Raw genomic sequence first — 11,117 nt, forward strand, 5'->3', positions numbered from 1 at the left:
CTAAAGTAGGGAAAATAGGGTCAACAAAATATTGTTAAGTTTATGGTTATTGTGTGACAAAGCTTGACGACATAGTAAAATTTTGGTAATGTGAAGTTTACTAGCAATCTTTACAAGAATTTCAGTAGGCAATTATTGTAACTTTGTGTTTAGTGATATTTGTGATTTTTTTGATGTTTTTCTTCCCTTGCTTGAAATGCGAACTACTCGTGTCACCATGCTTATACTATAGATTTTCCTTAATATTTTTCTTCTCTTACTTGAGACTCGTACTACTCGTGCCACCATGCTTATATTATTGATTTTTCTTAGTGTTTGGCTTTGATGGAGAAAAACTTTGGGACAATAATAATATATATGGTGTTTGTTTATTTGGTTTTTATCTTTTAATCGAGGTTTTTTTTTTTTTTTTTGAAGCATCTTTTAATCGAGGTTTTATGGTTTTGGATTTTGATGGGTAATTTATAAGAAGCTGTTTGACGAAATTAAAAAAAAAAAAAAAAAAAAAAAAGCAAAAGGATTAGGAAATACTTGCGACTCAAGTTGAACAACCGACTACACTAAGGAATAAGGATATATATTAGAAAAGATATATATTTGATATCATAGAATATATGTCTATATTTGTGTGATTTGATAGAGTTTAAGTTAGGCATTAATTCTATCTTTTGGGATTCTGTTTGATTCCTAGCATTGTGTAATTATGACCTTGCATAATTTTTTTTTGTGTTTCATCCGGTTCACCTTTTGGGCTAATTCGGATTTGGGAATTAGTTTTGGGTGGTTAAGTTATATTCCAATTGTTGTTGTATGGGATCGAACATGGGTCCTCCCTACCTAGTGTAGTCCCAATCATCACTACACCAACAACCACTTGGTAATATATCCTTGCATAATGAATGAAGCATAATAATACTTTGCCTAATTTAACTTTACAATATACAGAGTATTACGTAGTATAATTATTTGTTTTCTCGTTCCTTCAAAAAAAATTACTTGTTTTTCAAAAAAAATAAAAAGAGAAAGATATGATATTTTTTTAAAAGATATATTTTAAGGGTCCTGTTATTGTCCAGTAAAAAAAACACTTTCAAGACAAATTATCTTCTCGATACCCATAATCTTTGAGAATCTAAATATGTCAAACTTATTAATTCAATAAAATACTTTGTAATATCTTGTTGCCTATAATATTAGTATCCCAATATTTTTTTATTTTATTTTTGAGTAGTCTTACTTATTGGGTTGTTTCTATATGTATATATTTTTGTATAAATATGCAATATTCTTATTTGTTCCCATTTATTGTCTGTACTGCATGTCTACATACTTAGGTCCAAAATTTTTGAGTTATTACCTACAGTTGGGTGATCTTGAATTATACTTGATTAATTGAGTTATGGATTGCTTATTGCAAATGAATTTTGAATTGAATTGTTTATGTGATTTAACATTGAATTGATTGTTTTACATGTGAATGTGAAACAGATGGAAAGGACTGATGATATGAGAAAGAATTATTATAACTTGCATTACTTGAAAGATGATGGAGTTAAAGTTAGTGAGTTCATGACTGGAATTGTTACTTTGGCCTTAACCTTTTATGAGAAGTATAACCTGGGAGTCTTGATCAAATTCAACCACCTTGGATGGTTCTTTTGGCCTTAGCCCATCTAATAAGAGTTCAGAATTATCAACCTATTTTTGACAAGTATGGGGATGTGATCAAGAAGAATGAGTTGTGGAATGAAAAACGCCATCATCATGAAGGGAAGTGGTTAGCAAGCATGTCTAGCCTTAAGAGAAACTTGCACTATTCGTCCGACAAATATGCCGATCTTGATGACCAATCAAATTTTATCACTTTTGCGACTGTACATCAATGAAGTTTCGTCAAGAACGATGCAAAGACATCTAAAATTGTTCAGAAGCAATTAGAAGCGAAGCCATTAGTTTAGGAATATTTAATACTTGTACTGAGAATTTAGATCTTTTAAGGGGTGAATGTAAGTGACGAATGAATATTATTTCAAAAACTTTTGTATACATCAAATGTACAATAATATTACTGTACATCTAGGTTACTTTTGTTAAATTTAGGGAAACTTTTATCCATAAAGTTTCAATAAATTTTATTTACAACCTCCGTTAACTATTATTTGCAACAAAGGAATATTTTATATTTCACAAATAATACCCCTTTGTTGCAAATAATAGTTAACGGAGGTAGTATGTCAGGATAACTTATATATATTGGGTAACTTTCATTCATTATAGGGTAACTTTTGTTCATTTTGAGGTAATTTTGAAGCGAATTTACAATATTTTATCATACATCCGATTTTTTTTAAAAAAATGTTTGTCTTATTATTTAATTAAATTACCCCTCTCTAATCCATTGAAAAAAGGAAAAAACAAAATTAATTAATATGTAATATTGTCCTGCTGTATATTAATATATCTAAATAGGGTTTTTATGTGAACTGCTAAACATCGCCCGCAAATCTCCACATAAAGCCCACAAATTAAAAGTGAAATGACTCTTTTGCCCTCGAACTAAAATTATATTTTCTCTACTCTAGTAAAAAACACACTCTCATCTTCTCTTAACTTTGTAGTCTCACTTTCTCTCTCGAAAATATTTTTTCAAAATGTCGAGGCGGCAAGGCAAGGAAGTGGCGGCACCGGTGGCCGGAGCAAGGGGGTTTGGAGGAGGAAAGGTATGTTTTTTTTTTTTGTAAATTTTTTTATTTAAAAAAAAAAAATAAAAAACCGGAAAAGGTGGTGGCCCGGCGGCGACTGGTGGCTGGACGGCGGTGTTTGGGCGGCGGCGTTTGGCCCAGACGCCGACACCACGGCTCCGGCGCCTGTCCCAGACGCCATTGCCACGGTGATGGCGCCTGGGCAGGGCGCCGGTACCACGGTGGCGGCGTCCACGTCAGACGCCACCACCGTAGTACCGGCGTCCTGCCCAGGCGCCATCACCGCGGCTCTGGCGTCTGGGACAGGCGCCGGAACCCTAATTTTTTTTTTTTTCATTTTCTTTTATTTTTTTTTGAATTATTTTTTCAAATTTTTTTTTTTGCTTTTTTTTTGTTTTTGTTTTTCCGTTTTATTTTTTAATTTTTTTTTTTACTTTGTTTTTTCCAATTTGTTTTTTTTGGGTAATTTTTTTTCCAATTTTTCCAATTTTTTATTTATTTATTTATTAGGTTATTAATTTTTTTATTTTTAGGTTGTTAATATTTTGTAATGTTTTTAATTTATTTTCCATCATATGTATATTGTTTTATTTATTTATTTTAATTACTTTTTTTATGTGTATATTACATGTTTATATTGCATATTACATGTTTTGTTATTTTGTGTTAGGCATCGTATTTTCGTTCTGGGGCTGGGAAGAGTATGGACATTATGAGAAGTACGATCAACTCAATGGAGAGCTCGGGGCCCAGACACGTTAGATCCCGTGGTATTTCGGCCTCGGCTCGTAGAGAACGGGTGCACTATTCTGAGGATGATGAAGATGATGACGGTGATGAGGAGGAGGAGGAGGAGGATGCAGATGAGGATGTGGACGATCAGAGTGGACCATATGATGATTACGGTCCATTCAGTCAGAGGCTTGATGATGTGTATGAGACGCGTAGGGTAGACGTGCGTAAGGGTAGAGATGGTAGATTTGTTAGTAGATCTGGCACATCATCTGCGTCCACTGTGTCTGCGGTTAGCAGAAAACGGTCGAGGGCCGTTAATGATTCTTGGGTGGTGAGGGGCGAGGTGGCTGGGGGACCTATAGACGGGAGTGTGATTCCTAGCTTTCTAGGACACATCGCTACCCGTATTTGGGAGGACCAAGAGCGGGCTTTGGATAGCGGCATTTTGAAATGCCAAACCCGGGAGAGGACTTGTAACTTCTTGTGTAGTTGGGCTGAGGCTTGGCCGGAGGAGAGCGAGATGGTCGGCCGATTGAGGGGCACTAGAGTGAGCCACCTTCCTGCCACCATGCATGAGAGGATTGACTCGACGCTGATCACGGCTTTCGTTGAGCGATGGCAGCCGGACACGAACTCTTTCCACCTTCCGTTTGGTGAGATGACGATCATGTTGCATGACGTCGAGGCCATCCTTGGGATTCCCGTAGAGGGAAACCGAGCATCTCTTGTCACAGATGCGGATCAGGCAGATTTATTGGCGGAGCTGTTGGCGGTGGATAGGGCTGCGCTGTACACAGCGGCACTTGGTGTGTGGGATCACGGCGGTGTTAAGATCGCAGCAGTTTTGCAGCGATGTTTGCACCCCACTTCACGTAGGACGCAGGACACACAGCTGGCTGCATATGTTTTTCTTCTTCTCGGGTGTACCTTGTTTCCGGATAAGAGCGGAAACAAGCTCAGGCCACGCGACATAGTTGACGCGTGTGAGCCCGACAGAGTAGGCCAGTTTTCTTGGGGGTCGGCTACATTAGCGTACATGTATCGCCAGTTAGGATTCTCGAGCCGGGCTGATGCGGCAGGTATCACTGGATGTATGACGTTGTTACAGACGTGGATATACGAGTATTTCCCGGCGTTTCGACCACACCGCGACCCGGTTCCTATTGGGGATGGCCAGCCACGTGCCTGTGCGTGGAGTCCGCGTGTCGAGAAGAAGTCCATTGACCGCCTGCGATCGATACGGTTATTGCTTGACAGGATGTCCCCATTAGAGGTAAAGTGTTTAAATTATTTCTACTTTTATAGTTTGATGTTTTTATTGTATGAATCTTACTAATTTTAAAAAATGTGCAGGTGAACTGGATGCCTTTCGGCCAGAACCCTAGTAATAGGGTACCCAGGACCCTCTACACGGGACTGATTCAGTATCGTGAGATCGTAGAGGCGTACATGCCGCAGCGCTGTCTTCGCCAGCTTGGATATGTCCAAGTTGTTCCTCCTCCACCAGCATGGCCCAGTAAGGCCGTCCGATCTGCGTCGTCGAAGGAGTACGTCGTCCAATGGCCGGCAAGCATGATTGGCACGTGGGAGCAGTTTCCAATGGTTGCCCGCATATGGATTGAGCAGCTGCAGCGGCCGCCAACTGGGGTGGCTGCCATGTGTGACCAGCACTACATGGAGTGGTACAACCGGCACTCGCACCCGAGGTTGATCAGAGACGTCCACCACGACGACGACGCCGATGATGATGATGTGCCACCGCCCACTGCCGTGGATGCGGTACGTCTCATAAAACATTTGTAGTTGTGTTTTTTTTCATATAATACGTCGTTATTGAATTTTATGTGTTTTGTTATGTGTAGTGGATGGGAAAGATGACGCAGTTGGGACACAGACTTTTTGAGGAGAGGGACAACATGACGACTGCAACAGGCAGAGCTGTTATTGATGAACTGGAACGGGCCCTTGAGCAGTGGCAGTGGGCGTCACAGAGAGATTATTGATATGTCGGCAGTGCATTTATATAACATTTTCCTAGTTGTTTGTAAAAGTTAACATTATCTATTCTTATAATTATTATTTTAAGTTCTTAGAATTTGACATTATATTTTTAGTTTTTATAATTTTTATTTTAAGTTGTAATTAGTGGGCATACGAAAATTAAATACAAGTTCACATTTAAATGGGAAAACTAAATAGCAATAACAATAGAAGGTCACATAGAAAAGGCAACTAGATTGTTCCACTGCTGCACCCGGTCATGATATAACGCATCCCAGCCCTCTACGCTTGCTGTACGAATGGTGTACCACGTTGGTATGATCGGTGGGACCGGAAAATTGGGTGACAGGTCCAGTCGGATGAAATGTCTGTATGACGGCCCCAGAAATCCAATAGCAACCTCTCTTACCGGTCTGGTGACGGTCTCACGCGAACACCAAGGCAGAACCGTGGTACATGGATAGTAAGCTCCACCATGCAAACCAAGGCCGAAATGCATCACTGCACACTTGTAGATGTTTGCAACGGCGAAGAGATCAAGTGGCGCGTCGAACCAATGATTTTGACCGCAACGTCCTCCTCCCCACCGGATACGCTGCAGAGACCTATCCAAGTCCTGTCCGTACACGTGGCGATAAACAACTCGGTTTGAGGCGATTTCACTGTACATCAACTGACGCACTAAACCTTAGTTGTCTTCACCCATCTGAAACACATCAGCCACAACCCGAAATCCGCAGTTACCATCTGCAACCACATCATTCCACCCGTCCAGGAACGGCATCATGATGTTAGGGATCCTGTCTTTATATGGAAAATGTTCAATGTCCATTCTACCTGTTGCACACATCAAAAAACACAATTAACAAGTCAGCAGAAAACTAAACAAACACTCTAAAAAGTAAATTAAACTAAAGTACCGTACCGGTGCCGGGCATATTCACCGACGAAGAAGTTTGACTACCACTTGATGACGATGTACGACCACGGCCACGACCACGACCACGACCACGAATATACTCAAACGCACTCCTTTCCCGCCGTGGTTGTCGGCCCCGTGGTCGCTCGACCCCCTCAGGTTCCTCATGATCCAAGCACGACGAGTTGAACATGTCATGAAGTACGTGGGTAGCACTATGAATGATTGAAGGGTGGCTGGAGGACACTTGGTCAAACATCGAACGAAACTGCTCCAACTCCTCCTGTTCACGGTTGACTGTCTGTGGAACAGCATGCTCTCCGATAACGAGCGTCCGCCAGAATGGATGAACCTGATCAACATGTAACGACGCCCTATCTTGCGTAATTACGCGGTGAATGGTGCATGCACAAGGTAGTCCATGAGTCACCGATAAAGCACATCCGCACCGAATAGCCACTTCATCACCCAACTCCCTCATCCTGGTGTGCTCGCTCAGAATCAACCCCAAGCAGTAGTGTGACACACGACCATGGAGAATCTTAAATATGAAATGGCTATACATCGTGCCATGTCGCCGTCTGGAGTCCTCGAGAGAGTTCTTGATGCCGTTCCTCTGAGTATCAATAGCCTTGTTTATTCTCCCGAACAGTGTATCCAAAGCAGAGGTGGAAGAATCAATCCAGTCCTTCAGAGCTCTATGAGCGCTCTCAACTCTACATGTAGTAGTGTTTCCAAAATGAAGAACTTGGTTTGTCCAATATTTGACAAACTTTTCCCTCTGAGGCACCCACTGCTGCATCACATAGTCTACGATTGCCGGGCACCATTGGTATGCATCCTTGAAGTTATCCAAGGCTCGGTCGTACTCTGCCTCCGTAGTAGCTTGCAGGATCTTCCGCCACTTACCATTTACCAATCTCTCTGCTGAATCTAAGTTCTTGTTGAAAAGGTTGTAGGCTTTGACTTTCACGCAGTTGTTGATGTGCCATGTGCACAGTAAGTGGCTCGACTCCGGAAACAGCTCCGCTATAGGGGCAAAGAGACCTCCCTCACAATCGCTGACGATGGCCGATGGCTGAACACTTGGGCCGATGTAATTTCTCAACTTCTCCAACACCCAACGGTAACTCGCAACCGTCTCATCCTTCATAACTGCATAACCAATCAAAAAGTTTTGGTTCGTTGGAGTCATCCCAACCATCTCAACCAGTGGAAACTTATACTTGTTTGTCTTGTACGTTGAATCGATCAGAATCACAGATGGCCAAGACGAAATCATATCAGCACAATCAGGATGCACAAGGAACAAATGAGTCACCTCCGATGTGTCTTCATCAGATTCAAACCAGTACAGGTAACCACGTGCTTGTGCCTGGTGTAGAAGCTGCTGGATAGGGTTCCTTCCCTCTGACCGTTCAAACCTCAATTTATGTCTGACGTTGTAGATGTGTCTTCGGTTTGGCTGGTCTTCAGGAAATTTCTCCAACACAGATGCTAATATTTTAGCAGGCTTCACTTGAGCATCACTCATTTCTTTTACAATTAGTTTCGCACCAGGACTTAGGCCACTTAACTGTCGATGACCCACTTCATATGCGATCATCTCATGGTTGTGATACCCCCATTTACCGTAACTCTTCACTTCCCAACCGTCACCCCTTTGCTGTTGTCGAACCTTTACTCTGAACTGACACCCACAACCTTTCCGCTTTGTATCAAACCGAATCGATTGACTGAAATCTCGTTCCTCCCTTTTGCGATAACGGTCGCATCTCAAAATGCGATCCATTCTACCATCCCGTTGAGATTTATGAGTTGCTACTACTAAACAAAAACCTGATCTAATTGCAACATGTTTCGCCCAATCAACCGCTTGTTGAGCATCTTCGAACAGACCATCGTGTACAAAAATCCCACTATAATCATTTCCGTCTCCACCATAATCCTGCAACAATAACATATAAATATAATCACATAAGATTAGATTAAATTAATACATTTGACACAACATTAGCACAAAAGCAAAAACAATAATAAAATATAAACAACAAACAAAGAAATAAAAAACATAAACAAAAAGTATTCAAAAAAAAAAAAAACAAATTTTAAAAATAAAAAACATAAACAAAACTTTAGATTAAATAAAAAATAAAAACAAAAAAAAAACATACACATAAAAAACATAGCGATCAAAAACACAAAAATCAAACACAAAATTTTACATTACATTTTAAAACAATTAAAAACAAAACAAAATAAAACAAAAAAAAAACGAAAAAAAATTTTAACACAAAAAAAAAAAAAACAAATTTTAAATTAAATTAAAAAAAAAAATAAATAAATAAATGCAATGGCGCCTAGCCAGGACGCCGCCACCGTGGCGATGGCGTCTAGCCAGGACGCCGCCACCGTGGCGATGGCGCCTGGCCAGGACGCCGCTTTCATGGTGGCGGCGTCTTGGCCAGACGCCAATACCACGGTGGCGGCGTCCTGGCCAGGCGCCATCGCCACGGTGGCGGCGTCCTGGCTAGGCGCCACCACTACGTTCACGGCGTCCCGGCAGGACGCCAGCCGCCAATTCGTGGTTTTAGATGGCTTCGTACCTCCTTTTCCGGCGTCAACGGCGTCTCTCCGGTGCATCTAGCCGACGTTGAGGGCTCTTCGGTTTCACTCGGCGATCCAGTCCTGCTCCACATTTTTGGTGAGTGAAAATTTTTATTTTCGGTAAAAATTAAAACAAGGGCAATAATGTCAAAATTTTTAAAAAATGTGGGCTTTATGTAGAAAAACGCGGGCGATGTTTAACAAGTCCCTTGTTTATTGGTCCAACACCGAATCGACTTTAGAATTTCAAGTCTTAAAAATAGGAGGTTAGTTGCTGTATATATTTTAAGTCTTACAATAGCCTAAAAGTATTATTCAAATAGCACTGTTCACTTCACCTTAATCTTACTGAATTAAAATTATTTTTACTAAATTGAAACTATTTTTGTTGAACTTATATTATTTTTCTTGAAATTAATTTTACTAAACATAAAATATTTTTACCGATTTTCTATTATACAGTATATCTTTAAAGTTAATGGATTTTACAAAACTGAACTCATTTTTGCTGAATTGATATTATTTTTACTAACTGAACTTATTTTTACTGAACTGAAATTATAGACGATAAATACACTAATAGATTGAGATTAAAAAACAAATCGTATTTTATTGATATAATATAATATCAAAAGATTCTTTTGTATCCTACACACTACGTAAAGTTTTATTTTACTTCTATTTTTTTTAGGAAAATTAGAAATAATAATCCCAACTTTCATCAATTTTGCTAGAATATATAATCCCAACTTTAGAATATTTTGGAATAATCCGAACTTTAGAGGTTCTTCTTTTTCTACAAAAAGTCCCACTCTTCCACCAAACCACATACACCAGCACAACCACTCCCAAAAACCCCCCAAAACTCCTCCCCACTGCCGAAAAATCAGTGGTATCGTTGAGGGGTTTACTCTGTAGTTTTGTGGGGAATAGGGGTGTTTCATGGAGGGAGGAAGACGGAGACACGGCGGAGGGTGTTTCACTAGGCTAGCCGGGGAGAAAGGGGCGGTAGGCTGGCAATTTGGTGGTTAGGGAGGTCCGGTGGGGGAAGGGGAGGTTGAATGGTGGTTTGGGGATTTTTAGGTTTTTGTTTTTTTTTTTAATTAAATTTTGTTTTAACCGATCTGAGTTTGACACATGTCAAGTGACCTAATATAATAGGTCATTGACTGGTTAGAGATTAAAGAAAAACAAGAAACCCCAAGATTCGGATTATTTGGACACATGAGCTATGAATACATACTCAATTATTCATGTCAATGAATATAATACACTTCATATTTTGTTAGAGGAATACATTAACATTTGGGAGACATTCCCCTCCCAAAATAAATAGTCTTCGATCATACGTTAGAGCTACTCTACGGGATTGCTGCTATTGCCTAGGTGAACATCGATCTCAGTACCAAAAGGTTCAAGTAATCACACGGAAACAAGTGGCCCAAAGTTTATTCAAGCCATTTGCGGTTTATGTGTTAGTAACATTAGCCTTGATTCAACTAGTGATTGATTTTTGATTATGAGAAAATAAAAGGCGACCTTAATATTCGTTCCGTAAAATACATGTATTTATGTACTCGTATATTTCAAAAAAAGATAAACAAATAGTACATATTATTTTTTAGGAATAGTTTTCAATTGGCTACAATAAAATTGTAATCATTATACTTGATTAAAACTCAACCATTCATTAGATTTTGACTAATCCAAACCTTTTATTGGGATGACTTTGAAGTTTAAAAAGATAATTTGATTAAAAAAAGTGAAAAAAATACTCAGTTTTTATCCTTTAACTAGATTAGTGCCCGTGCGATGCACAGTAATAATAGTCTTTTTCCATTAATTAATTTGTGATATATTTATATATATTTTTGAAGGCATAATTTGTAATATAATATGAAAATGAAGCAAGTCATGTGGAATTATTAACAAATGCAATAATGAGGCAATAATTATTAAAACTACCATTGAGAAAAAATGTTATTTTTTATTAGTCGTGTTGAAAGTATTTATAAATATTATACATTAATGAAGTATGTTATTCAATTTAGTTCAAAAAAAAAAAACACTATAGCACTTCCAATAAATAAGCTAAGTAGAATAACTTAAAAAAATAAATAAAGCTGACATCATATATTTTATTGGCGATAAGT

General features: G+C 39.2%; 2 protein-coding genes across 2 annotated transcripts; one reads left to right on the forward strand and one right to left on the reverse strand.

Moving 5' to 3' along the window:
• Positions 1–3,542: 3,542 nt before the first annotated feature.
• Positions 3,543–5,563, forward strand: LOC110703948 (protein MAIN-LIKE 1-like). The gene is made up of 3 exons (XM_021881750.1): positions 3,543–4,710; positions 4,791–5,216; positions 5,300–5,563. Exons 1-3 carry the CDS (start codon positions 3,958–3,960, stop codon positions 5,438–5,440), a joined length of 1,320 nt encoding a protein of 439 aa, XP_021737442.1. The 5' UTR covers positions 3,543–3,957; the 3' UTR covers positions 5,441–5,563.
• A 45-nt stretch (positions 5,564–5,608) lies between these two features.
• On the reverse strand, positions 5,609–6,960 carry LOC110703949. Its single transcript, XM_021881753.1, has 2 exons — positions 6,364–6,960; positions 5,609–6,275 (listed from the first exon to the last, which is right to left on the reverse strand). The coding sequence occupies exons 1-2, from the start codon at positions 6,920–6,922 to the stop codon at positions 6,127–6,129; spliced, it is 708 nt and encodes a 235-aa protein (XP_021737445.1). The 5' UTR covers positions 6,923–6,960; the 3' UTR covers positions 5,609–6,126.
• Between the last annotated feature and the right edge of the window lie 4,157 nt (positions 6,961–11,117).

Source organism: Chenopodium quinoa, unplaced genomic scaffold (assembly GCF_001683475.1).
Source record: "Chenopodium quinoa cultivar QQ74 unplaced genomic scaffold, ASM168347v1, whole genome shotgun sequence".
Taxonomy (NCBI): domain Eukaryota; kingdom Viridiplantae; phylum Streptophyta; class Magnoliopsida; order Caryophyllales; family Amaranthaceae; genus Chenopodium; species Chenopodium quinoa.

Excerpts from the sequence above, each read along its gene's own strand:
- LOC110703948 (XM_021881750.1), top strand. The coding sequence starts at position 3,958 with ATGGTCGGCCGATTGAGGGGCACTAGAGTGAGCCACCTTCCTGCCACC. Across the intron at positions 4,711-4,790 it reads ACAGGATGTCCCCATTAGAG|GTGAACTGGATGCCTTTCGG; the intron begins GTAAAGTGTTTA and ends AAAAATGTGCAG. Across the intron at positions 5,217-5,299 it reads CGCCCACTGCCGTGGATGCG|TGGATGGGAAAGATGACGCA; the intron begins GTACGTCTCATA and ends TGTTATGTGTAG.
- LOC110703949 (XM_021881753.1), bottom strand. The coding sequence starts at position 6,922 with ATGTATAGCCATTTCATATTTAAGATTCTCCATGGTCGTGTGTCACAC. Across the intron at positions 6,276-6,363 it reads GGTGAATATGCCCGGCACCG|GTAGAATGGACATTGAACAT; the intron begins GTACGGTACTTT and ends TGTGTGCAACAG.